Genomic DNA, 27,790 nt, shown 5'->3' on the forward strand with positions numbered 1-27,790 from the left:
TCGATTGTGAACCACCTCATTCACCTTTGAGTGTTCCTGGAAATGAACAATATCATCGCTGTTCAACACTCAACTACAGCAGATGCCAGCTCTGCCCGTGACATAACTAGTCATGTCGGAACTGGTTATAACATTCGTCTTCTGGTAGTTTCATCCTAGTTGTTGAAATCCACATCGAAATTACGAAGCAATACACCTCAGCAAAAGATTTATAACTTGAAAATACACAAGTAGAACAAGCTCTAGCCCTAAAAATGTGAGGTGCAGGAAGCATATTCTTTTTCCCGGTTTAAGCAGCAGAAAATCATTTGACAGCATATCGGATGTATTTCTGAAGAATGATTGAACAAACATTCTTGAACTAATTGGTGTATGTGAAGGTGTAGAGGAAGGTAGTTCAAATAATGTAAAAATCACTATTAACTGAAACTTTGGATAGCTTTGAGGATTTCACTGCAGAAATTTAAAACTGTTATAACCAAGAACACAAAAAAAAAATCTTCTTGGTAGTTTCGAAAGGACTACGAGGAAACAAAGTTTCGCACCATTTCATACAATACGGACATGTCAAAAGTTCTTTCATATTTTAAATTTATGGCAAAGAAACGCTCTACTTTCTTCTGCAAACCCAGCAACACAGTTAAGTGAATAATCCGAAGAAAAATGATTCGGCCTAGAAAAAGGCCCATCAAAAAAAGATAGAAATTGGTATTTTTAATGAAGAAGTGAATAAGAAAAACAAAAGCTCGAAAAGGACTAAGCAGTCTTCGTTACGAACATTGGGGCCAAACTTAGCTTTCGTCAGGCAGTCAGTCAGTCAGTCATATCACGTAGTACTTCATCTTCCATCAAAATGGTTTCTAAACCTTTTTACACACCAAATTACACTTTTTTTTCCTGTATGACGCTTAAGTTACGGATAGCTTTTTTCTTGAAGTTTTGTCAATTGTATTAACAATAGTTTCCTAAAACGGGAGAAATTGTTATATTGAAAAGGAAACGTGATTCATTTTAATATTAGAAACAAGCCTTTCCTACACTATCATAAAAGCAGAAATAGAAACTGCAAAAAATCAACGAGAACATCAACAAAATTACTGCTATCAGACACCAATAAAGTCGCCTGTTTCAATGCTCATGTCGGGTTTCCTCAAAAGAAATATACCAAGTTCAATGTTCCTTTCAAAATCTTATCCATTCAATGAAAGTACGCGTCAACGTGAACACCTTAGATATGACTATGATGATTAAAGTGGAATATTAGACCTCAAATAAAGTAAATATTGATATTTTGATTAAAGAGCAAAGAAATGAGATCAACCAATGATTTACTTTTTCGGAAGATGGCTCACTCTTTGCGAAAATGAGAAAATGCGGAGATATATAGCATAAATTAAGCATCTCGAACCCATTTATCAGGTTCAGGAACTATCTGGATCAAATATGAAAATGAGCGTATAAAAGTACGAGGATAGTCTCTAATGGTTATTTTGGTTCGCAAATAGGCCAGTTAGGAGAGGTTTCAGAGATTCGACAAGCTTATGGATCATAAACCGAGTTTATATGCGCAGTTCTCTAGCTGTAAAGGTATTTTCTCATTACTACAAACGAGAAATCAGCTGACCTTCGCGGTATTTCAGGTGTTCATTGAAACAAAGTTTTGTTTCAATGAAGCATAATCACATGCTGTTAAAAACAAAAAAAGATTGTGGTGTACAATGGGGAAAAGAAAGTCATATCCAGAAAATACTAACTATCACTTACCTTGTACGCTTGCACGAGCAGCGGGACAAGAAAAACGGATATGAAACCCGTAGGTAAGCCCTGCTCCTGCAAAAACAAAACACAACTTGTTAGCACGACAGCAGCTATTCGTGCTGACTGGCAGCACATGACACAATGCAAACACCACAGACCGTACGATGAGCAGAGCACACTGGCGGGCGCTGTGCTGGATTTTCCACTTCAAAAAAAAAAAGAAAAAATGCTCCATGGGTGATTGTTTGATCGATATGTCGTTTTTGAACCTCGACTGGATAGAATTCAAAATCGATCAAACCTAATTTTCCCGAGAAGTGAAGCCCAGGTGTAGTCAAAGTTTTTTTCGTGGAACTAAGAATGGAAAAATTACCTTGCAAAAATTACTTCAAATCTGCCCTGTTACACTTCAAAGCAACACTATACTGGCACAATAGAATGGGAAACTCAGCTAAGAACTCAGAAAAAGAAAAAAGGTTGCTAACAAGAATAAAATTTGAAAAGAAACTTGTGGATGAGTTTGCCCACACGATAAGAGATAAAATAAATGGATGTAGGCCTCGAAATTCTTTTGAGCTGAATGACAATAAGACGAGATGCTTTACAGACGACGCAAATTCATAAAAATCTGTCATGTGTTGGGCTAGAAACAACAGCGATTCGAGAACTAATCGTATGTTTCGAAAGAATATGAAAATATTGAGTCCCTGTTTGCTTACGCTGATTCTTAGTTGTCATGGATTAACTCCAGTGTTTTATTTACTTTTGTTTTCATGTAGAAATTTTTGATAAGGTGTACGTATACTGAATTACTTTGCAAATAGAAAGAAACGCTTGGATCGATAACATTTTATCGTTATTTTCTTAGGTTCCTTCCCCCTAGATTCCCTCTTAAGCATACTGTATCGTACCAAGAACACAAAGAGAAAATGAGTCACAACCACATTTGCACTGACTTTGACATTTTAAAGGAACACTTCGATTGATATCTCATTCAAGAGTGTTTTTATTAAATTGTGACGACCATGAATATAATTAGTTTTTGAGTGTGGTCTTTTCTGCAGAATATTCGCTAACTACCAGAAGGAATAAATAAATTGCTTGGGTCTAACCCGCTCCATAACAACACTTGCATAGAAAAAAGAAAGAAAGAAAAATGAGATGAAAAAGCCCCAAGAGTAGGTAAGACTACGTTAAGAAATACTTTTAGAAATGCTCATGTAGAGGATAGCACACTGTCAGAATATTCTACCAAACCATGGTTACCCAAGAAGAGCCACTCTGAAGGTAAAGACAATCACTCTAACTCTAGTGTAGAATTATCAGTCGATCGAACCAGAACACCCCCACCCATCCAGAATAAAAGCAAAAGATTTAAAGAAATTTAAAACTAGTTGGAAAGATAACGAAAAGTAAATCTTTGCGCTGTTCTCGTTAACCCCACCCTTTTTGTGTAAATTTGAGGATTTATGTGAACACCATGCGGTTATCAAACAGTTCTGCATAAGGAGTCGGAAAGAAGACGGGTTTTACTTCAAAATGTACGTTTAGCCGCAACAATTGGTTTCGAAGTGAAAAAAGATATGCTGTAGAAAAAAACTATTCAAAATACCTTAAGCAAACACGCAAAAAAATGATACGCAAGAAACCAAAAGGATTGTAAAAAAAAAAAAGAAGACTCACCATGCGAACGACATTTGCCTGAATACGACTTGATTAACGAGGGGACCTTCTTTAGCGCGTGGGAAGGTAGAGAGGCAAAAGCAGCAACTTATCAGTGAACTTACTTGATTACAATGTTGTTAATGAATCGAAACTTACAGGTTGTACCGTTAAAATTCAAATTTCGTTACCAGATTATGTCGTTAAGAGCTTTTTTCGAACTCGGCGCAAAACAGAAGCCTCGACGATGCTCGTTGTAATTATTTTCCACGGATTTTAAAAAGTAAAGGATAAAGTGCTCTAGGGATGTGCCTACGCGTTCGACATCAATTTAAAGTCGTTTGTGGTTTATGAACGCATGGGCGGCCTTATAATGGATTGCGGCAGCAAACCGAGATGCCAAGTCAGAAACTCTAGATCATAATAAGAAAATAACATGTTTTATGATCTAGAAGTCGCTAAGTTCAAACCTTATGTAAATTCCACGGTTGTACGAAACTACGAATCCCCCCTTACATCCTCATCGATCGTATAGCATAAGTGCTCGTCTATCACTACTGCTTGTAGAGTTGCATTCACTGGCAGGCTTAGTGATGCCACAAATTACACATTTACCACACTGTACCTTTCTCAATTCATTGAACTTCATTCAAAACAAGAAATCTATGGGCCATTCTCATCCGATGAGATCAATTGCGGCCAGAAATTTGAGTTTGAGACAGCATCTATTCTATCAATGTTCGCGTTCTTACGGCATTACAAAACTCAGTATATCCTAGCAGACCTGATGCTATTTTCCAGATTATATTTCACCTTCAAGCCAAAAAAAACATGGTTAGAAATGATGGATGAACACCTGAGGATGGGGAATATCCTAACAGACATCGAATTGCACCTTACAACACATTCCCGCCTTAACTTTGTTTAAGAGGAAGTTCTTTTTTTTTTTTTGAAAAATAGCTACTTCCTGCAGATACCCTAGCACAAGCACCCTTCGACCTGTCATGCATCTTTTCATCAGGATCTATTGATTCATTTCAAGTCTAATCCATCATGGCCTGCTCATCGCGAACCATAAATGTTTTTCAGGTATCCACAAGGAAGCGACATACCCTTGAACATTGTACATCCGAAGAACGTTAAACTTCATTGATTTCTTGATCTTAAAATTGTGTAGGGACAAACAAAACAGCGTTCACACCGTATCAACACCTAGGTTTCTCAATACGGTTAAAAGGAGATTAAATGGCAAAACCTAAGGGAGTTTCGGCGGAATCTAAGCGGATCACCCAGGATTGCACATTCGTGCACATTCAATCAAACACTCAACAGTACAGTTCAGCGGGAAAATGACGTAAGAGAAACACAGAAAATATACACGAATGGTATCAGCTAAACACACGCCACGTTGACCATCCGTCAGTAGGGAGAATGCTCAAGTATATTACAATAGTGACGAGAGATTGAGGTTCCAGACGACAATCGATTTAACTAGGCAGGCGATTCGACATTTAATTTGGGAGAAAAAAAAGTTGAGAAAACGGGTAGGTCAATGAGAATGAACAGTAAACATATGGCTAATCTACCGAATTTTGCTCGCTCTTTGGTATAGGGCATCAACCACTTCGCCCATCGCGTGAATCGTTTTTAATGCTGTTTCATATGTGGCGTCTGGTGGTGAGACATCATAGACGATCAACATTCCGTCACCTTGGTGCAATGAACCGCTGAATTTCTTGTCGAGAATCATTTGGGACAACTTCTTCTCAACCTGAAAACACTTTGAGATCAACTAAAAAAATTGAATAGTCGGTCTAGAAAAAGCAATGGGAAAGTGCATCAACGTGGATAAATGTTTCTTTATGCATTTGTCCCTTTGTTATGTGCAGTTCAACCCACTCTCATTAACATGCTGATCGAAAGGATACAAGGAATAATGAAGGACCTTTTTCTAACCGTGCCCGATCCATTAAACTGACATCAACATTAAGTGTAGATGAAATAGTAAGCCCTCAATTTGGAGGCAATGCAGATTTTTGTCATTCGAAAGGTAGTCTGAATAAGAGAAGCCAACACTGAACGAAATGCCGACAGGCGTCAAGACCATAATTTGGGGCTACACTTGAGCAATGTAATTTAGAGTGGCACCATGTGTGTTGCGCTGAACTCGGGTAGCTGTTGTCCTTGTCGCTAGGATCCTTCATCTTCTACAAAGCCGAGTGAAATTGTACAACTTCTAGCCAGATAAGGAAGGAATAATATATATTAGCTAAAAAGCGATGACCGAAGATTGGACGAACGTAAATGCAGTGCAACCTGGTGAAGATGTAACACGGACAAGGAGCGAGAATGAACTTCTAAAATAGGAGCAAATACGACGGATTCAACTTAAATGTTATAGTCGGGTCAACACGACATGAAGCTCGGTGCAGTAGCCTACGCTCGAAGCGGCGTGGCGGACCACAGCGAAATCGAGCTGGAACCAACGCAAATCGCAATGATGGTTGGTGTTAATAGGGGTTCCACCACGATCCTAACCGCAGCGCTCCATTGCGCCGGCTGCGCAACTACGCCGTGCTTCTTGACACTTTGATACTACTATACCATATATACTGATGAGCAGACATCAGTGGGCAGGATCATTGCCGTAAAAATTTGATAAAGATGTGTTCTCCAAACCTTGCGCAGTTATTATGTATCCCTAGTGAAGTGTATATGTCTTTCCTCCGATTACTTCAATTCAAACCAGTACTCCTTTACTGACTGCTTGTGAAAGGGTATTGGTGTTGCTGAGCTGTTGACTCAGCATTACGATTCATGAAATCACGAAAACAATAGCTAACCTTTTCCCGATCGATACCGATGCTGGTCGCAATGTGATCAATTTGAACAAACGAGTAGGGCTCAATGATACGACACAAGTCTTTCTCGAGCATTCTTTCACTAAGGGAGTTAAAGTGTTTGCGTACAACTGGATCCATCTAAACGGAAAATTCCACTTCTTTAAAGAAATTACTTAATGAACACCTTGACGATCATGAAAACTCACTTGCAACTCTTGGGGATATGCACCAAAAGCGGTGTTAAAATCAGCAAGACTACGCTTTTTTGCAGCCGCGGCAATCGCACGCATCGCTTCCAAATCAGAACCGGAGTACTTGAGGGCGAGTTTACCCGTTAGCAGCGTACTTACATCATCTGGCACATCAAGCATAACCTAGAACATGATAATGATTTGATTGGTGAGACTTGGAATAATTAAGAAATTAGAAAAATGTTACCTTGCAAAGAAGCATATATTTCAATGACAGCAATGCTAAACTCTTCTCATCAACTGAGTCATAACCTTCAAAAGCTTCGTAGAAGTAAGAAAACGCTGTTTTGAAGTCTTTTTCGTCGGCTGCATGGAGAATCCCGGACTGCAGGTCTAGAGCTGCCTGTAAGAGTGATTACTCAAGAAACGAGAATCGCCGAATCGAATTCACATTCAGTATACCTTACATATACTCCCACAGCAAATTTATTCACATATTCACGTTCAAATTTCATGAGGCAACCCTCACATTCATTTCCTCTGTGTCAATCGTACGAAATTCAATAAAATTTACACATGAAAAGTTCCCCGATGCTAATTTTCGGGAAGCAAAAGTATAGGAATGCACGTGATAAAACGGCTCCATACCAATCCTTGCAATGAGAAAATTCGCTTAATTGAGTTGAATAGCTAACAGCTGCTCCTTTTCGAACTGAGTTACCATATACCTGCATTCTCGGTTGCACATAAATTGCATTCGCTGTTGTTCGTGCTCCAGTGAGTGAAGCGCGAGCCCTTCCAATGTTTCCAAGATGATAGAATGCTTTACTTTCTTCCAATTCCACTTCCACAAGTACGTCTTTGTCATCCAATTTCTTTAGTTCACGTATAAGATCAGCAGCTATAAAAAAACCAGATTTTGACACGTGAACTGTAGGTCAGGAAGAGTAGACGCATATGCTAATGTCTACCCCGAAATTTTAACGCACGAGATCCAAAACGAAATAAGAAACGCTAGTTTTTAGGAAGGAAATGTAGAGAGAATTCGGCTCACCTAAAGGCAAGGCTTGTGTGTATCTGTGGAGATCGTTGAACAGTCGTATAAGCCGAGCTTCGAGTGTCTGACGAAGAAATGTACGATTCTGATCCATAGCCCACTGGATGCATTCACGGACCAGTTCAATCTGGAGGCGAAAAATTTAAGTAATGAACAAATAATTAAGCCAAACTAAATGGAAATAACTCTTCATGGAAGTAAATACAAAACCAAAAGCTGGTCACCTTAATGTCACCATCCTGGTCATCTATCATGAGGCACAAGTCCACTAAATTTCGGACAAGCTTCGCGGCTTTTGCCTTTCCTAAGGAAACGAGAAAAGGACGAGTCTGTTCGATCATCTGCAAAGATGAGACAGCTAAATGTAGAACTGTGAATAGTGTAAACAACTTAAGCGCAGTTCGTTGGAACATCAGTAAACTTTCCATTCCTACACATTAGTATATTGGCGCAATGGAATCGATTATGATTCACTTCTACAAGCTGGAACGAACCTTAACTCCCAAAATTTGAGCAAAAAATACTGCGAAACAGTCGGATCTTTGATTTTCTTTTTTTTTGGTTTTCGAAAATTTTTTCATCGCTTACTGTGTGTGATAACTCAACGAAAGCTAATGTAACAATAATTAAACCTAGTTCTGTTGTCGTACCAGAGCAGCATAAAATTTGTGAAGAGACCAAACCTTTCGCAATTCTTCTGTTTGTTTATTCTTAGCGAGCATATTGCCAAGCTCCATAATCGACTCTTCTTTCTTTTTGATGTCTGCATCACCAGAAGCTGGTGTTTTTACTGAAACAGGAAATTACTTCACGTGCCCAAAAAAATCACCAGACAGAAAACCTAAATTTAAAAAGGATAAAATTACTGGCGGAGATGGACAAACGCGTTTAACTGCAATTCGTAATCATTGGAATTTTGAAACGCGTGTTTGCCTACACATGACGACTGGCGGGGGCCAGTCGATGATCAAATCAGTGGTTTTATCCTACCAGACAGGTTTGGTAAGAATTTATCGGCCCTAGAGGATGAAAAGCTTGGTTTGGAATAGGTCGGGTTCGAACCATCGACTACGTGGCTACAACGAACTTCTAACCGACTGCGCCACACCCGCCTCAGGAAATTTATGAAAAAAAACAGTAACGAACCGAAATTTGTCAGATGGCGAATGACATTTTGCTCGTTCTGGTGAGGAAGAGACGTGATGTGATCCATTACAGTCCCTCCTGACATTTCTAGCACGTTTCACTGTTAGCGAACGAACGAAGCAAGGCGCTTACAAACGTTGCGAATCAAAAACCTGTAAAACTGTTATTGCTCTCCTATCACTGCAACCTAACAAGCGGAAGTGACGCATCTAAAAAATCTAAATCTACATTAATAAAGATTAATGATTGATTCTCTCACAACATAAATGTCTAATATAAACAATGAAAAATATAAAAAATACATAAGATCTCTGCACTAGGACGACTTCATAATTGAGCTTTACAGCATGAAAAAATTCAAGGCCAAAAAACCATCAAATTTCCGCATACAAGACGGTGAAATGCTTATAGCGGACAAGGGACATTGATTTTCCATCTTTGTTTAAGCCGTCAGTACGAGTTTCTACATCACAAGAAGTATCAACGTCATGGAAAAAGGATTGTTCCGGCATCCACGAAAAATTCCCTGCCTTTTCAAAAAAAAAAAAAACTATCCGACACTCGACGTGCAACCAAGTAAAAATTTGTGGAAACGCAGGGATTAGAAGAAATCGGCTCACAGATATTTTCTTTAAGCAGCGGACCTCCACGGTCAACAATTACAGGGTATGGATCTGAAAGATCAGTAACACATGCGTTCTGCTGTGTTAACTGAATTGGATTTGTTGGATTCAACCTGAACTTTTTGCTAATAAAAAATACCCTTCAATACGACATAATACGATGGCGAAAAACTTCATGACTTCCAAGATTGACTGTTCCCGGTCTTTGGAGGAGTCAGGAGATTGGGAATAGACATTTATTACTCTAATAATGAGTCGGAGAAGTAAAATTACATTCCTTTCAAGCAAACGAAATAAGAAACAACATATCGGTGCTTTCTCGTGGCTATATTGCCGTGTTATCAACTGAGACCACAGGATACTGTTCAGTATCAGTGAGTTAGTAACCGAAACTGTATTCGGCGTGCACACGATGCTTCCACACGTGACGAGAACCAAGCGTTAAAGTGGAAAACAACAGCTGCATGTTGTTTGAAGGAAGCCAGATGATATGCAAGCCACGAATACATGTTAGATACGCAGGCGGGCGGATACTGTGGCCGCTGAATTCGTGCCAATCATTTGCAGCTCCGTTGTGATGCAATATTTCAAAACATTTCGGTTGGAATTCTTGGTTGTTTACTGTCAGTTTGTTTCCATTGGCTTCTGTAGTTCAATATATCGTGTAAGGAATCCTCTGGACTCTACCAGTCTCTGTCTTGTCAATGTTATTCTTCTTCAGACACGAGTCGATAACTACTTGATATTTGTAGTTTTTATGTAGTGTGTGCGACGTTCTTCATTTTGTTTTGTTTTTTGAAATAGGAGTTCTGATCGCGTAATTTGTGTAAAATTTGCTTTTTTAGGGCCAACATCTCCCTCAAAGCTATTGGGTTTAATCCTCGACTCTATTTCGGATCTGTTGCAAACATCTCCGGTTTTTTACTCCTTTTTAATTTGAATTCTTTATTATTTATTGTTTGCAACAGCCGAAATGTCGGGGAAAGGAGAATGCAGCGCATGGGGTGGGAAAACAGCGTGGGGACGTCGAGAGGAGGTAATTCACTGTGCATCTCCCTGAACCTTCTCTTTACCTCTACTCATACATCGATTAAGGATTGCGAGCCCATTGTTTCTTTCGTGGAGATAATGAGTGAGGAGTTGGCTGATTCGTTGAATGAGGAGGAACGGAGAAAAGAACAGGACTATCTGAACACTGTTGCGCTCAGTGAATCTGCGCCGGTAAGAAGTACAAAATAAATGCAATAGTTTGAATTTTTCCGCGAGAACGGTTTATTTCTAAAGAAATCAAGTCGTTTGTCATACCAGGTATAGTAGGGTCGAAACGACGTGTAGCATCACGCAGTTGCGTTGGCAGATGCGCTCGAAGCGATGCGATGGAGCGCAGCGATTAGGATCGGTCGGGGATCCTTGCTAACACCATTCGTCTCTGCAGCTCGCGATGGTTCTACCTCGTCCCAACCGTTATCTTCACCGCACTGCTTCGAACGCAGCAGCTTACGCATCTGCACCGAGCTTCATTTCGTTTTGACCCTGCTATGTTTGAGAACATGTAAACATCTACAGAAGAATATTTTTAATGGACTTTTGGTACACTGTTCAGAAGCTATTCTCTTCTAACATTTGAAAAATACGGTAAGAGTCTTTGGCCTATTGACCTTCTCTGCAGAAAAAATGAATAGCCAGAGATCTCATTTCCCTTTGGCTATTACTAATTGAAGAGTACGATTTTAGTTTATGTGGACATGTGGTAGAAATGATTAGGATAAAAAATTGCATTTTCATCCCGAACAAAGTTTAAAACATTCGATTGAAGTGTTTTAGTTGATCTTTCAGGTGTACAGCAATGACGAGGAGATGGCAAGGGCATTGCAGCGTGAGTTTGACCGTGAGTACGATCTCTCTGTGAGGCTAAATCAGGAAAAGCAAAAAGGAAAGAGTACCGGTAAATTCCTCCCGCTATAGCCTCAATTTTCATCAGTTTAATCATATAATGTATTGGAATTTTCCACTTTATTTTTATTTTTTATATGCGTGACTGAAGCGTACGTAGAAGCTCACGGATACGTCAAAAAATCACACAACATGACTTTGTTTTTTATTTTGCTACTTTTCGGTACGTCTTGATCTCGGGTACGTGCAGATCGATAACGCGAACCTGCAGCGTTCCTCGTGGTCAACGAAAAAAAACGAAAACTTAGTTTCATTTCAATATATTTTCATATTTTTCTTATTATATGTTTATGTACATTGATGAAGCATTTAATGCTTAGATTATTTCATTTCTCACAATGTTCATCTGGCTACCATTTGAATTTAGCCACTATTACTGTGACACCCGACCGTTATTGTCCAAAAACCACCCAAGACTCAGACCAGTCGAGTGACGATGAGGACGTAAGACAGTTTGCTACTGATCTACTTTATGCTAAGGTTTGTTGGACCATTTTCTGTTTGCTACTTCATCTCTGTTGTTGTGATTTTTCCGGATAGTACAGTCCAGTTTGCTTCCTAATCACGTTTTCTTCTCAAAATTAAAATTTCCGAATGTTGTACTTTGTGACAAATAAGAATCTTGCAAGTTTCCTTTTAAAGTAAATTGGAAAATGTTTCGATTATCGCAACGCTGCCATTCTTAATCCTAAATGGTTTGCTCATTCAGCTTTTGTTAAGTTGTCGGATGACGTGCCTGCACACAGTGGAAGTGTGTATCGTAATGCCGGAGGTGAACTCGTCACTAAACACGACGCAAATGTCTCAGCTAGGCGAAATGCGGACAAGACAATGAATGTGAGTTGGATAGTAGTATGATTTCTTTACTGGTATTCTTAGTTCACACATCTTGTACAGGACAATGCTGCTGTTATTGTGTATTGTATGATTTTGAATGAGGATGTGTAACAGTGATGGGGAATGATTTGTCGTATCTGGCTAGGATTTCAAGGGAAATCTCCCGCGAAGAATTTCACGAAGGGGACGTACTACAAAGAAGAATTCCCATGAGCAAAGCCAAGATTTTTGGCCATTAAGGCACAATCTCATCATATGTATTCAAACTGTAGGAGTATATGTGTTCCAACTGTGTCTGTAGCATCACTTCTTATGGTTTAGAACCTATAAAGTTATGAACTCTTGAATATTGAAGGATCAAGTGAATTTGGCATTTGGCGACATGCGAAAAGAACAAATCAACAGTCGTGTTTACAATTCCTTGAGGAGCTTCTCAAAGACTGAGGCAAAGAGACATCACAAACTGAAGGACAAGGTGAGTTTATGGGCCTCTTATTCCCTGTCAGTTCTCCTCTTCTTGTGCTTGTTTGTCAGGGAAGTTCGTGAGCCTGTAAACTGAGAGAATTTCCTATTTGTAAAAGGATGTTCTGTTTATTTCTGTGATTGTGCTGTGTTCTTATAAGTCACTGTACTATCATTGATTTGTCATGTCGAATTCATCAACTACAAACTTAGTTCAGGAAGAGAAGGCCACCATTGAAACTTCTATGGATGCTGTGACTCGTCTCCATCTGTTCAAATGGATTAATCAGGGTGTGTTCGACAGAGTAGAAGGGATCATTGCGACTGGCAAAGTATGAAATATTCTATTTGTTAGTTTGGGATTTTGAAGAAGTTCTTATTCGGCTCCAAAGTAACCTTTCCTAGGAGAGTGCTGTTCTTAACGTTGCCAGTGATGAAACCGGTGAAAGGTTCGCGGTGAAAGTCTACAAGACCAGTTTAACTGAATTTAAGAACAGGTTATTTCAGCACTTTTTTGTAGTAATGTGTTGAAAAATTATCATCTATTATTTGTCGATTATTTATTTTTATATGATTTATCTACAATTTATTTAACTAGAGTAGGCTGTACAACTGCTCTAGTTTATTTAGTTTGCCTCTTCTACCTCTACCTAGAAAAAGCTTAATGTGTGGTGTGGCAATTGTGGATATGTATACTGGTGCTTCCAGATCTGAATATGTCAAAGATGATTTTCGTTTCAAAAATCCTCGTGGAGTACTGAAAATCTGGGCTGAGCGAGAATTTATGAATCTTTCAAGGCAAGTAGCTTTTGATGTTGTGTCATAGTGATCTCATCCGTTTGAGTGTATCTCGTTAGAAAAAAGAAATTCTGTAAAGAAGTTATTATTTTTGATAGTGAGTTCTTCCATTTTCATTTTTGAAGGACGAAGGGAGAAAATCACTGTGAAGTTAAGAGTATTTGGAACGCTGTGCTTATTCCAACAAGGACACCGTGCCTCCAGCTATAACTGCCTGACCTACTGTATCCATTTCAGAATGGCAAAGGTAGGTTTGCCGTGCCCAGTGCCAGTGAAGTTAAAGCGTCACTTGTTGGTGATGTCATTCATTGGAGAACAAGGTGAAGCAGCTCCTCGTCTGAAAAACATCGATTGGGATTTCTTCACTACGGAAGAAAGGAAGAATATCTTTTTGCAAGTTCAGGATGTAAGTCGTATTATGATTGGTTTTCATTCCTCTTCATTCTCTGAATTTGGTGTATTCAGATTATGTGTCGCATGTACAAAGAATGTAAGTTAGTGCATGGGGACTTGAGCGAGTTCAACTTGTTGTTAGCTGCTGGAAAGGTAGAGTTTTGTGCCAACTTTCTAGTAATTCCTGTCTTTGTTTTACTTTCTTGACCAGTTTTTGAACTTCATTTTCTTTTTCTTTAATCTTTGACTGATCTTTCGAAATGCATAGCATTTCTTTCAGCGTGTGGATTGTATTGTTTTTCAGGTATTCGTTATTGATGTCTCGCAAGCAATGGATTTGTCACATCCGAGAAATCTCCATTACCTCATCAGGTAAGAGACGTAGATTTGAAACTCGCGGAAATTTTCGGGGATGAATTGCCACTTGTAAGTCATGTTCCGGATAACTATTATTGCGAAGTATTGAACAGTGATTAAGTGATTCCAAGAAATCTACGTTTAAATCGACAATTTCAGAAAGTGGTAGGAGTGATCTATAAAGATGATGAATAGAACTGTTTTCTTAACTACTTAGAAACTTTTCGTTCTCGTGACTATAATGTCATTTTTTGTTGGAAATACCAGCTTATTGGTTTGTTACTCGTATTTCGACCTAATGGAAAACATAGATTTTGGAGGGTACGGTTTTATTTTTTTTTTTATTAATCCACAACTACTCTTTTGGTTTAGAGACCCAAACATCGGCTTGATTCTCAAAACCTGTTCCAGTTGAGCTCAACCTTTTTCAAAGGTAATGAACCTAATGGAAAACATAGATTTTGGGATGTAGATAACGAATAAGAGGGTGACACTGCTGAATTTCTCTAATCAAAAGAAAAAAAGAAAACCGCGTGGGAATAGCGTTTGTTCCTACGAGGTACATTAGAATGCGCTGCGTTGTACTCGCTTCGGTCACCTCAGCAGCCAATTCATTGGTTTTACTTGAATAGGCTCGTAAGGAAAATTAATTGATTTTCGACAGCTCGCTCGTGGACACAGCGCGTGTACAAGGATGTACCTCTCCACGTACCTCGTATAGGAGTTCAAGCGCCGTTTTTTTTTTGCGATTAGAGGAAATTGAGCGCGGGTACGCTCGTATTCATATTATTCATATTCATATTCTCGTATTAATCCACAACCTGAACTCTGTTGAATCTGGTTTAGAGACCCAAACATCGTCAATTTTGAGAATTCCTGCCTTTAACTCTATTCGTAATTATACAGATCAGTTTTAATTCAAGAGTAATTTTCTACTTTGATTTTTCTAGGGATATAGAAAATGTATTGGCGTTCTTCCAAAAATTGGACATCGTTGATCTTCCCACCCCTGTGGCGCTGTTTAATATGATAACCGATCTAAATATGAGTGAGGAGGGTTCACTTCTAGTACAGGTAAACCTTGATCATTATCAGCTTCTATTTTAGGAAGCCTGTTGTCCTTAGTTATAAGCCACTTACTGAAATGAATATTCGTAGGTGGAACAGTTTTCCGAGGATAACAGAGCGAATCACATCAATAAGTCGAAGCCGGCTGATTTTGAATGGGCCGCATATAACAAGGAACGTAAAGAATTGCGTGGCGAGTCGCCTGCGAGAGACTACAACTGATGGAGAGGAGACGAAGTAATAAAGAGTATTCACTAGGCAGAACCATGAAATATAGTAGAGACAAACGACTCGGTATGTGCGAATGCAGAGAAATTGATTCGTGGAACTTCCGCTGTTTTCTCTGTCTCATCGTTCTTTGTCGATTGTGGGTGAAGTTTTACAGAACGAAGAATTCTTTTATGTTTTTTTTTTTAAATCACGATTGGGTAAATTTAACCTGGGTTGACAGCGGGTAGCTGCCCACAGGTCAGTCAATTTTAAGCGTTGGCACACGTCGGGTGGATTGTTGATACTGTACTTGTTGTTGCTGTGCATTTGTTTTTGTTTTGAAGGTGGAGTAAGTATGTTAAGTATTGATGTTTTTTAAAATTATCATTGTCAATGGTTCTGTAGTGCAATGCGGATGTGATCCTGAAAGAAGTCATTAAAGTATGATCTACAGGTGGTTAAAGAAGAAATGTAAGAATTTGAAGACTTTCGGGTGGTTTAGATTGGTGCAGCAGATCGTTTTTCTTTCTTTCAAACCCTCTACAAACTCGATTGGTAATGTCTGAGTTTTAATGACTCGTATTAAGCAATTGTACTGCATCTATGTGGGCAGGCTAATTTTGGCGATGAGCGGTTATAGGGCATAGAATGTCAAATATATGTCAAAATTAAGAAATAATTATGGTTGCCCACATTACATGCAGTTTGATTAAATCGTGCTCAATTGAAGCCTAAGCAAATTGATTCTTAGGAAAGTCGCCATCGGTCTACAGAATGACCTCAATTTTCGGCGTAACAGCCCAGCGTGGATATTGGAGCTAAGAAGTACATGGAAACAGATTCTGAACATTTCGATGTTTGTTGCACAGGCACCAATGCTTATGTTTGTCGGATCCACAGCGAGAGGTTCGCTGCAACTCATAAGGCATTCCTCCAGATCGTGCATTATAGTCACCCTTCTGTGCACTTACACACACACACACACACACACACACACACACACACACACACACACACACACACACACACACACACACACACACACACACACACACACACACACAATCGAACGAGTGTAAAAACGTCAAAGGCGATCTTTTACTAATTTAATTTAATCCTATTATTATTCTCGATTTTTAGGTCCCATGGTGAAATTATGATCAGTTGTAATCTTCCCTTACCTCTGCTAGAGGCCCACCAACCGCCCGTCAAGTTACGGCAAATGGGCGTGACAATCGAGGATCACCTCGCATCGTGATCTTACCAGTCCCACGTTTTAAAAAGCGAATGATGGTATATTCTGGTCTTGCTCATTTTTCGTGATTTCGAATCGAGGAATGGTGTTAAGCAATCGTTATGACGGGTAAACTCGTCCACAGCACCTATTTTGACGCTTATCCAGAAGTAGCCATACAGCCAACCAAACAGCTTCCTCTCTATGGAATCGAGTTCGTCCGAGGTTTGCCATCAATGACACGCCATGATATAATGAATAGCGGTTAGGTAGACTCACAGCTTTACTTCATATTAACTTTGCAAAGAATGTTGCCGAAGTGGTGATTAAAAATATAAGGTTGCATTTTTATTCTTTTCTTGATTCGCGTCGATGTTATGCAATCCTCATGAACCTCAATGGACTGGGCTGCGATCAGTTAATAAAAATCTCTCCATTATACGGGAGGCTTCTCGTTCTGAAATTGAAAGGGGCACAAATAGTGATAGTTAATGTTCACCGCTACACTCTTGGCTCATCCTTTTTAAATGCATATTTTGCCAAAAACATCAATATAATAATGAATTTATTCTGAAGTCCACAGTTCAGGGGGGAGAAGATGAAGTACGATTGTTTAGCGGTAGATTCCCAATGATTTTTCCGGCTTGAGAAAGAAGGTGAACATTAGGATGGTTCACGGCCAAATATTCATACCGACCCATTGCTCTTTTTTGTCTAGTCACACAACATCGTCCAGATGGACCGTTACAGCAATGACCTGAACATTTCTTTTTTTTTATTCAGAAAAAATCCAACATAAAAAAATACACATGAAATAATTATATTTCGTCCGAGGTTTCTGGTATTTTTGAGAATGTAAAATACGAAAATATTTTTCTAAGATAACTTTGCTACACTCAAAAATGTTTTTGCTGAAAAATAATACTGGTGAGTATTTCAGGAACTAAAGAGTGTATTTTTGTGAAGAAAACTTTGCTTGAAGAAAACCTATACTATTAAAAAAAAAGTCACTATTAAGATAATTTGCCAAACACTATGCTCACGTGTTTGATGTGTAGCAACTATATTTTACTTATTATTGTTGTTGTTACTATTGTATACTGTTCATGTCGAGTTTGTTACTTTATCATGCAGCTTTAGGTTTTCGGCAACTAAACAAAATGTAAAAAAAAATTGCATAAGAAAATTTTTGAATTACGCGGCATTCAAAACTTTTTGAATTATCAGAATATCAAATTATCAGAGAATTATATCAAATTTATGAAATTTGGACGGACGGAGGTGAGAATTTTCCATAGGGGGGTTCAGAAGTTATTTATCAATAGTAAGTTGAAACGGACTCACCTGGTCCTCGAGGTATGCACTCATCACATGCGCCACCGAAAACGATTCTTGGAAGTAGAACGCCAAGTAGAAGGAGTCCAAACAGTAACATCTTGGAAGTGCGTCTGGATACGTTCTCACAGCGTCTAAATACGTCCTCACACCGTCTAAATACATTCGCACAGCGTATTGTCTCTGTGGGGAAAAGTGATTATCTTCTTCATTCCCGTGACCACTGCTCAAATTTTCGCACGCTATTTTCGATGCCGGTGACAGAATACCAAATTTCATTAAAATTTATGAAGCAAGCAAGTATTAACATAGAAAACGTTATCCACAATTTCAAGTACGGAAATTTCCAAATATTTGAATGTTGGATTGAACTCTGGCTGCTTTTTTTTGAACGCATTTTTTTAAAGGTATCACCCCACGAATCTGAGGTGATGCAGATTTCAGGTGGAGTATTCTTATAAGGGATAGTAGATTATGGAGAGGAGAGTGATTCTGTCCATTTCTTCCAAGATACGGTGCCGCACAAAGCTGGCGCGCTCCAGTCGAACTCCTTGTGGAAAATAGCGCGCCGGAACGCTCGAAGCTGTATATTCCGGGCCGTTTTTCACGGTAATTAGGAAGAAATGGACGGATTCACCTCCTCTCCATAATCTACCATCCCGTATACGAATATTCCATTTGAAATCCGTACCACCTCAGATTCGTGGAGTGATCCCTTTAAAATAATAGGAATAATGATAACAATAATAAAGAGCGCGGGCCGCCTATACAAGTCTGATTGCTACCTCTCCGTGGTGGCAACGTAATGACTCATCTGAGTGCGCACAATGATGTCGGTTTTCTTCAAGGATTTTTCTTCACAAAAATACACTCTTTAGTTTCTGAAATACTCACCAGTATTCCTTTTCCAGCGGAAACATCTTAGAGAGTAGCAAACGTATCCTAGAAAAACGTTTTGGTATTTTACATCCTCAAAAATACCAGAGATCTCCAACGAAATGTGATCATTTCATGCATATTTTTTTGTGTTGGATTCTTTCTGAAAAAAGAAATGTACAATGTGTTGTAGTAATGGTTAGAAATAAAAGAAATAAAAGAAGAAAGAAAGAAAGAAATAGAAATGTTGTTGAAATGGTCCACTTGGACGATGAAGTGTGAGACAGACAGACAGAAAATCATGAATGGATCGCTATGAATATTTGGCCCTGAACCATTCTCATATTCACCTTTTTTCTCAAGCCGGAAAAATCATTGGGAGTCTACCGCTACGCAATCGTACTTCATCTCCTCTCCTCTGAACTGTGGACTTCACAATAAATTCATTATTATACTGATATTTTTGGCCAAAATATGCATTTAAAAAAATGAGCCAAGAGTGTTGGGGTGAACATTAACTATCACTATTTGGGCCCTTTCTAATTTCAGAACGAGAAGCCTCCCGTATAATGGAGAGATTTTTATTAACTGATCGCAGCCCAGTCCATTGAGGTTCATGAGGATTGCATAACATCGACGCGAATCAAGAAAAGATTAAGGATAATCAAGTTTTTAGAAGAATGACAGATTTGCAAAGCAATGCAAATAAGGCGCTTCGGCTTCACCATTTCAGATTTTGAAGCCAAACTCACCGAACAGTCAGCCGTCACAAGAATAAAAGATTAAAATAACTTCGTTCCTGGCTCAACTCAAGAAAACAAAGACATATGCAGTAATCAAATACAACCTTATATTTAGTAATCAAATACAACCTTATATTTTTAATCACCGACATGATGGCATGTCGGAGTTCGGAAGGGAGAACATTTGGAATGACATGTCCATCTTCCTTCAGATGGTGAGGAGGAAAGTGGACGTGACTGTTGAAGAGATTTGAGTAGATGTCGTGAATGACCTTTTCCATCTCCCTTCTCGATGCTATAGTTGTTCCATCTGGGGTCCGGAGAGCAGTCATTATTGTTTTGTGATTGAAGAAGTTCCGACAGGCGTAGCGAATGCTCTGTCCCGCCTCTGCATCTTCATCCGACACTTCTGCTCTTCTTTCTTTGAGGTCTTCTTTTATCACCTCTCTGCAAAGCTTTGCAGCTTGCACGTGAGTTCTTGGTTGCCTGCAGCTCATGCAGCTCCACGCCGACGTATCAGCTCTAGAGTTTTCGGAGACAGGTGTCTCTAGGAGGTTTTGAAACTATTCGCTTTCGTCGTACAGTCGTGAAGAAGTCGTTCATATTCATTGTCGATGTTATCAATAGCGGTATCTTCTCAAAACCCGACAAACAAAGCGAAGAGCTCTCAGTCGATGATGGTTCTGGGGAAAAGCTTTGTGAACTTTGCGGGTTTTTCTCTTCTCTTTGTGAAAGGAAATCTTCTTCGAAGAAGGCGATGGTCCGATCCCGTATGAAACTTTGGTACAGCAGCGACATCCGTCAGGCAAAACCTTTTACTGCTACGATGATGGGTCAATTTCCTTGTTATACCCTCCATCTGGAGACTCTCACGTCCAGCGTAGAGAGAAGGGCTTCTGGAATTGCGAGTTTCCATGGATGGTCTTAGTCGTCATGATGAACTCAGAAAGCCTCTCTACCTGCTCATTCCATTGAAGGCCGGGGGTTACGATGTCAAGTTCTTCAGGCGTTCTTCTGGGGCCAATTTTGGCTTTGAAATCACCAATTATGACCTTATAGAAGGTATGATCTCCTCTGTAGAAGTTCTCCAAGTTCATATAAAAAGCTTCGTCTAATTCGTAGCTTGATTTTGGAACGTAAGCGACGAAGATTGTCAAGGCTGGCGTTAGACCACATTTTCTCATCCATGAACGTTGTTCGAAAAAGTCGATGTTTATTGCCACATCCGTGTTGAAGAGAACACCACGTCCACCTACTCCTCTACTGTCGAAACAGTTCCTAATAACAGTTCTTCTCCAGTGCCATACAGTCGGTGGCGTCGCTTCGTCTCGGTCATTCCGATGACGTCGTACTTAAAGGCATCACCCCAAGAATCTGAGGTGGTGCAGATTTCAGGTGGAGTATTCTTATAAGGGACAGTAGGTTATGGAGAGAAGGGTGATTCCGTCCATTTCTTTTTAACTGTAAGAAACGGCCCGGAAGATGCGGTGTCGCACAAGGCTGGCGCGCCCCAGTCGAACTCCTTGTAGAAAAAAGTGCGCCATAATGCCCGAAGCCGTATCTTCCGGGCCATTTTTTACGGCAATTAGGAAGAAATGGACGTAATCACTCTCCTCCCCATAATCGACTATGCCGCATACGAATACTCCACCTGAAATCCGTACCACCTCAGATTCGTGGAGTGATGCCTTTAAACGTCCTGACTTGCATGATTAGATCTTCAGTGGTCGCATCCGATACAAGCGTACAGGGGTTATAAGTACAGATTGTCATCCTAGTTTTTTTTTTCCGTTTTGGTAACCTACATGATTCTTGCAACCCCGTCTTTCCTAGCGCTTCTGGATCAGGTTTTCCTATCAGGAGGCTCTTTTCCATTACTGTGTTTTGCATGAAAATTTAAAACCAATGGGCAGGTTGCAAACCTCTAGTGCTATGAGGTTTTGGGAAATGGTGAGGTGGACCTTATTTGTTGGAAGCGACTCCAAACCGCCTCCTTTGCACCTCTCAGTCACTTTGCTTTTGGCCGGACCGAAGTACGGGATACAGTAGCATTATGAGCCAAACCTAGCCAATCCTATCCTTCTGGTTAACGTCTGGCTACGGTTTGCCACGTTTTAGGAAGCGCAAAAAAGCTGTAGCTAACATCAACGATGTACAGGAATTAGCTAAGTCTGCGATCGCGTACAACTTCTCCTGGTACGCAGTTGTTCGTCACCATTGAAATATTTCCCCTTGCGGAATTTTTTTTTTACAAATTTCCATCAGTCTAATTTGGTAATGGTCTCTATCCTTCTTTTGATTTTCGTTTAGGTTAGCAAATCCTCATAAAATTTCATGGATGCTCACTGACAAAGCTGTGATAAGTTAATAAGAGTGTCTCGTTCGCACTGGTGGCTTCTCGTTCTGATATTAGAAATCCTGAAACCAAACATTCACCGCTAAGCTCTAGGCTCACTTCTGGTGCATGTTGTGGCTAAAAACATCAACATAATAACGAATTTATTGTGAATTCCACAGTTCAGTGGAGAGAAGATGACGTGCTGTCAAGCGGAAGCATCAATCTCATCCCGAATGGGGAATAGTGGTGAGTATAAGCATTTTCCCTCTCAAATATAACGAAAGTCGTTCACGCTTCTCTTCTTTCTAGCCAAACAACATCGTCCAGATGGACCGGTACAGCAATAACCTGAAATTTCTTTTTTTATCTCAGAAAGAATGTAACAATAAAAAAAGTGTTTATGGAACCACGGCATTTTTTAGGAAATTTCTCATATTTTTGGAGATTTGAACTGCAATTCAGTTAGTTTGAGATATACATGCTGCTCGGAAGATTTTTTTTGAAAACGAATATTGGCTACCTTCTTCAAGGTTTAAATAGTGTATTTTTAAGCGAAATAATAAATCCAATTTTTTTCGTTTGAAAGATATAAGAAATAATCTCGAAAAACGTAACCAGACCGAAAAAAGTGCATTTTCAAACTTGTAATTTTACAAATCTTTGGAAATTTCACTGCACTGGAGATCTGCAAAGGCATACTAACGAAGCTAAGAACTAAGAAAGAGTAAGTTGGGTGCTGGTGGAATACCACTGGCTAAAATCGTGTCGAACCTCAATATAAATTTTTTTCGCCTACGAATTAGTACCAGTATCTGCTAGTTCTTAGGCCACTTCCATTTTTTAACATAAATATATTATTGTATATTTTTATACCTATGTATCTTTCGATATCTTTTTATCTCTCAATGGGGCGGGTGTAGCGCAGAGGTTCTGCCGTCTCCGCGCGATTGATCGGAGGTTCGAATCCTCTCTAGCGCTCACCAATCCTTTTATCTCTTCGGGGTCGATAAACTGGTACCAGATTGGTATCCTTAATCTTCACTATTTTTCAATTTGAATGTTTCTTCCGGAAAAATCCAACTCTAAATGTCTAAGTAATCACTCATTTATTTCAAAGTTAACAAATTTTCAGTAAAGAAAAAAAAAAGAAAAATGTGTCGTCCCACGGAACAGTCATGAAAAAAATGGTTCCTCGTTAATGTGGTCATCGTTAACTAACAGAACACAAAAGTCCGCTATGGTTTTTGTTTTCTTATTATTATTTCTTATTATTTTTATTATTAGTTCTTATATTCAATCATTTCTGAGTCCGTTTGGAAGTCTTTCGAGATGTGAATTGGTAGCGTTTGATGTATAACATTTAATTTTTACTCAATACTAGTTAGTTGTTGCTTATTATTATTATTATTATTGTTATTATTATTATTATTATTATTTTTATTATTATTATTATTATTATTATTATTATCATTGATATTATTATTATTATTACTGCATTGTTTACGGTGGGTTTGGTGTTTTTTCGTCGGGAAAAAAGGATTCCGGAAACCAGAAATTGTGAAAAAGTGGGGTTAGGGAAATTTTGAAGATTTCGTGACTAATCTTACCAAATCTTCTAGGATTGTCAAAAATTATGATAAACTAGATTTATGGAAGTTGGACGAACAACAATGATCAAATTTTTCCACAGGGACTCAAAAGTTATCTATCCATATCACGTAGATAACGGACTCACTTGGTGCCCGAGGGGTGCACTCATCGCATGCACCACCGAGAGTGATTGTTGGAAGTAGAATGCCAAGCAGAAGTAGTCTAAACAGCAAGTGGAACATCCTGGAGGTTAGTCTGAATCCAGCCACACAACCTTTTACGTCTGCGCAAAAGTGATTGTCTCTTTTATACCATTGCTGAAATTTTCGCACGCTATTGTCACTGTCCGAGCTGATAGAATACCAAATTTCATTCAAATTTATGATCAAAGCAAATATAGCATGGAAAGGGAGATAAATAGATGAAGATAATTATTCTCCTTTTCAAGTATGCAAATTTTCAGATATTCAAATGTTGTATGGAATATTTTCTATACAACATTTGAATTTTTGATTTGATTCTATACAACATTTCTTCACTAAACCGTAATCATTTTCAGTGATATGAAAGGGTGGAAATATATCGACTTCCAGCCATTCATCTCCTAAAGGCAGCATACCACGAATCTGAGGTGGTGCAGATTTCAGGTGGACTATCCGTATACGGGGTCGTAGATTATGGGGACGGGGGTAGTTCTGCTCATCTATCCCTGAATCACTGCAAACAGCCGCCTCCAGAATGCTGTTTTGTACGACGCCATCCACCGCAACGCTCCACCCTCGTGCGCCGCCTCCGTCCCGTGATTCGTCGAAAATCTATTCGGATTGCCCTGATAGGCAGTGGGGGACGCTACGCGTGCAAGGGTGGCGCGCTGCAGTAGAAGGCATCGTACAAAACAGCACGCAGGGGCCGGCTGCTTGCAGTGATTCAGCGAGAGATGAGCGGAACCACCTCGGTCTCCATAATCTACGACCCCGTATATGGATACTCCACCTGAAATTCACCGTAACACTTCAGATTCGTGGTATGTTGCCTTTAAATACACGATCATTTGTCTCTGAAAAAAACATTTATTTCAGTGAAGTAAAAAATATGTCGGTACCATGTTAAATGTACCTGTGAATGACGTTATGTGAAAAGGTATGGAAAATATTCTATACAACACTTAAATAAAAAAAAACTAAAATTACAATTTGCACACTTGAAAAGGAGAATAATTATCCTTATTGCTATTCTATTAGCTACCTCGTCTTTCCACGTTACAATTGCTTGTTTCATGAATTTAAATTAAGTTTGATATTCTATCTGTTCCGACAGAAAAAAAAGCGTGCGAAAAAAATTGAGCAAAATTATCTAAGCAGTGGTCACGGGGAATGATGGCGACAATCATTTCCGCCTAGGCCAAAAAAGCTGTGCGGCTGGATTCAGACTTACGTCCATGATGTTCCGCCTGGTGTTTAGACTGCTTCTGCTTGGCGTTCTACTTCCAACAGTTTTTCTCGGTAATCCATGTAACGAATGCATTCCTCGAGCACCAAGTGAGTCTGTTCCTACTTTCTATGGATAAATAACTCTTGAATTCTTTGAAGACAAATTTTCATCACTGTTGGTGAATTCCATAAATCTAGCGTGTCATATAATTTCGGGTAATTATAAAAGATTTGAAGAGTTGTCACGAAATCCACAAAGTTTTCCACAATTTTTAGTTTCCAAAATCCTGAAGCTGGAAGAAAAAACTACCAATCCCAATGTAAACAACATAGTAATAATAATAACAACATAATAGCAACAGCTGTATTAATTGAAATATAAGTGTATACATATTAAAACTGTCATCTCACAATTTTAAACTTCTTTCGAATCCATTCAGAAATGATTACCTAAGCATTCGAACTTTATAGGTAGTGGAACTAATTCGAACAAAAGAAAATAAAGAAAAGTAAAAGAAAATGAATATTCGAAATGGAGATGATTTTGGTGAATGGTATGTACCTTACTAGTAAATAACGTTTAAGATTTGATTTTGATGAGGATAATTTTATTTAGATATTTTTAAGATAAAGATATTTTATATTTTTTAGATAGAGAGATTTTTTTAGATATATAGATATTTTTAGGATAAAAATTTCGTAAAATTACAAATTTAAGAGCAGAATTCTTTGTCATTGGTTAATTCTTAATTTTTTACATGAATATTCATTTTTCTTATTATCAAAAATATTACAGATTATTTCGTTGCTGTCTTATTATGAGCTACAGTTTCCTTAGTAGCATTGATTGTTTTCAGTGAGCTCTGGAAAAGGTCATTAGCATTCCTTTTAATTGTCAGTGCAGCAGAAGTATCTCAAGAACATTTTCGTTCTTTAAATCCTCACAAGTACGAGAATTTTCTTAGGAAGTGTGTCATGGTTTCATGTAAATCAATTGTTGTTGCATTTTTTTCTGAATAAAAAGAAAGAAATATTCAGGTCATTGCTGTAGCGGTAAATCTGGTCGTTGTTGTGATTTCCGGACGATGGTTAGAAAGAAAAGAGGAGCGGATGAGTATCAGTATTTTTCTTCACGTGGTCGTGGTCGCAAATTTCCCCAAAATCGGAATAATCTTTCGGAATCTACTGAAATAAACGATCGTTCTTCATCTTCTCCCGAAAAATCTATCAGCATGGATACCGCTAGCGATCGGTCCTCGTAAAAACAGGAAAAACCACCATTTATAGCCTACGATTTCACAATAAATTCGTTATTATGATGATATTTTTACCTGTACTACGCGTAAAAAGTAAGCTGAGACTGTAGCGATAAATATTCGCGGCCCACTATTTATGTAGAGGTGAGTGTAGCGTGGTCGGTTAGAGGTTCTGCTGTGGCTGCACGATCGATCGGATGTTCGAATCTGCCCTATGGCCAACCAAGCTTTTCATCCTTCCAGGGTCGACAAATTAGTGCCAGACTTGTCTGGGAGGCCAGTTACACGTTCGTAAACCTCGAACGATTCTGAATTGAAATGAACGTGGGGGCACATCCCAAGCGGCTTGATTAACGCCAGACACTTTATCCCTCATTCTTTTACGTATCTTTTAATACTTATTTATAGAATATTTACAAAATACACACTAACATTTATTTATGGAGTAGTATTTTGTTGATTTGAGAGCGCTGCAGACAAGCAGAAAGGACGTGAGAGGGGAGCTGCCGCTTCGTATCTTTTCTGGTTCAATTGTGAATTGAATGGAACGTGGTGGCGCATCCCGAACGGATTGATTAACGCCAAACACTTCATCATTTTATTATTTGTTTGATAACTAATTTTAAAACGGGAAGCCATTGGCGCAATGGAAAAATTTCTATTCTCTGATCGCAGCTCCGTCCGTGAGCTTCCATTGATGTACACGATGATTTGCTAACGTAAAAACGAAACGAAAAAAAAAACAACGAAAAAACGAAAACGAGAAAAAAAATTAGAAAACATTGCTAAACATGATAAATTGAAATTTTTGAAAGCAGACATTTAATGGTGAAAAAATACAGCAAGGTACCAGAAGAGGTTATCCACGATTCCAGGCTTTGCTAGTTTCTGATAACGACTGATGTTGGATTTTTTTTTTGCTTTTCCCAGAGAGGGGTGGTCCGTAACCAGATGTTAGTTAGAAACTCCTCATCGTTTTCACCATTTAAAAGAAATAGCCTAAAGCCAAAAAAAAAAAAACCCTCTCGGGGAAAGTACAGTGAACAAAATAAGGTAGTATGCCAAAAAAAAACCCACACTAACAACTTTTGTAATCAATAATAATCAATACCAGTAATTTTCACCTTGTCGCTCAATACCGCTCCTTCTGCTGAAGATATTCTGCTTTGATTAGAAAGTTCAAATCAACTAGGGTGGGTCATTACCGTAGTAAGTTATGGTTGTTCCGTCGATATACCTTCATTTAAAAATTAAGCATGTAAACAAAAAGAAACACATGTAAACAAAAAAAAAACAATGTGTTATATCACTGACTATGTAGTAAACAACAATAGTGTTCCCAATAAAATAAAATTAGGAATTCTGAGTGTTTCTGTCGTATTATTATGTTTTTCTTAGCTGTTTTACAATCAATGGAACAGATTCAGAATGCGATGTAAACACACGTAAACAAATGCACAGAGATGGACAAATGGACAGACAGAAATACACAGACAAACATTCTTGACGAATTTAACCAGTCAAATGTGACAAATCCAGTCAATTGACAAAATCCGCCCATTCACAGCAGTTTTCGCAATAAAGTGTGTACGGTAAGGGTCCGGCGCAGAACAGAGAGTTTAATGATGTT

At 38.8% G+C, this 27,790-nt stretch overlaps 7 protein-coding genes across 8 annotated transcripts; 3 read left to right on the forward strand and 4 right to left on the reverse strand.

Annotated features, from left to right (window-relative positions):
* Positions 1 to 16: 16 nt before the first annotated feature.
* On the reverse strand, positions 17 to 8,742 carry RB195_012186 (uncharacterized protein; the record flags this gene model as incomplete). 2 transcript variants are annotated; one of them, XM_064193934.1, is made up of 12 exons in its annotated part: positions 17 to 36; positions 1,765 to 1,830; positions 1,917 to 1,963; positions 5,007 to 5,191; positions 6,264 to 6,401; positions 6,470 to 6,637; positions 6,702 to 6,857; positions 7,183 to 7,355; positions 7,509 to 7,638; positions 7,736 to 7,852; positions 8,195 to 8,301; positions 8,658 to 8,742. In XM_064193934.1, the coding sequence occupies 12 exons, from the start codon at positions 8,740 to 8,742 to the stop codon at positions 17 to 19; spliced, it is 1,392 nt and encodes a 463-aa protein (XP_064051517.1). The 2 variants fall into 2 exon arrangements, with proteins under 2 accessions (XP_064051517.1, XP_013292004.1); XM_013436550.2 differs by lacking the exons at positions 17 to 36; positions 1,765 to 1,830; positions 1,917 to 1,963 and having other exon boundaries at positions 5,003 to 5,191.
* Positions 8,743 to 10,253: 1,511 nt separating this feature from the next.
* On the forward strand, positions 10,254 to 15,370 carry RB195_012187 (uncharacterized protein; the record flags this gene model as incomplete). The annotated part of the gene is made up of 14 exons (XM_064193935.1): positions 10,254 to 10,316; positions 10,376 to 10,501; positions 11,117 to 11,225; positions 11,601 to 11,713; positions 11,954 to 12,070; positions 12,426 to 12,545; positions 12,751 to 12,864; positions 12,938 to 13,029; positions 13,241 to 13,330; positions 13,568 to 13,736; positions 13,796 to 13,876; positions 14,028 to 14,095; positions 15,031 to 15,154; positions 15,239 to 15,370. 14 exons carry the CDS (start codon positions 10,254 to 10,256, stop codon positions 15,368 to 15,370), a joined length of 1,518 nt encoding a protein of 505 aa, XP_064051518.1.
* Positions 15,371 to 17,176: 1,806 nt separating this feature from the next.
* On the reverse strand, positions 17,177 to 18,027 carry RB195_012188 (uncharacterized protein; the record flags this gene model as incomplete). Its single annotated transcript, XM_064193936.1, has 2 exons — positions 17,177 to 17,349; positions 17,937 to 18,027. The coding sequence occupies 2 exons, from the start codon at positions 18,025 to 18,027 to the stop codon at positions 17,177 to 17,179; spliced, it is 264 nt and encodes an 87-aa protein (XP_064051519.1).
* Positions 17,311 to 20,043, reverse strand: RB195_012189 (uncharacterized protein; the record flags this gene model as incomplete). Its single annotated transcript, XM_064193937.1, has 3 exons — positions 17,311 to 17,349; positions 17,937 to 18,110; positions 19,693 to 20,043. 3 exons carry the CDS (start codon positions 20,041 to 20,043, stop codon positions 17,311 to 17,313), a joined length of 564 nt encoding a protein of 187 aa, XP_064051520.1.
* Positions 20,044 to 20,415: 372 nt separating this feature from the next.
* RB195_012190 (uncharacterized protein) lies at positions 20,416 to 21,421 on the reverse strand (the record flags this gene model as incomplete). Its single annotated transcript, XM_064193938.1, has 2 exons — positions 20,416 to 20,897; positions 21,352 to 21,421. The coding sequence occupies 2 exons, from the start codon at positions 21,419 to 21,421 to the stop codon at positions 20,416 to 20,418; spliced, it is 552 nt and encodes a 183-aa protein (XP_064051521.1).
* Positions 21,422 to 24,212: 2,791 nt separating this feature from the next.
* Positions 24,213 to 24,561, forward strand: RB195_012191 (uncharacterized protein; the record flags this gene model as incomplete). The annotated part of the gene is made up of 2 exons (XM_064193939.1): positions 24,213 to 24,498; positions 24,554 to 24,561. 2 exons carry the CDS (start codon positions 24,213 to 24,215, stop codon positions 24,559 to 24,561), a joined length of 294 nt encoding a protein of 97 aa, XP_064051522.1.
* Positions 24,562 to 24,915: 354 nt separating this feature from the next.
* Positions 24,916 to 26,166, forward strand: RB195_012192 (uncharacterized protein; the record flags this gene model as incomplete). The annotated part of the gene is made up of 2 exons (XM_013436552.2): positions 24,916 to 25,012; positions 25,943 to 26,166. The coding sequence occupies 2 exons, from the start codon at positions 24,916 to 24,918 to the stop codon at positions 26,164 to 26,166; spliced, it is 321 nt and encodes a 106-aa protein (XP_013292006.2).
* Between the last annotated feature and the right edge of the window lie 1,624 nt (positions 26,167 to 27,790).

The sequence above is a fragment of the Necator americanus genome, chromosome III (genome assembly GCF_031761385.1).
Source record: "Necator americanus strain Aroian chromosome III, whole genome shotgun sequence".
NCBI classification, from domain to species: Eukaryota; Metazoa; Nematoda; class Chromadorea; order Rhabditida; family Ancylostomatidae; genus Necator; species Necator americanus.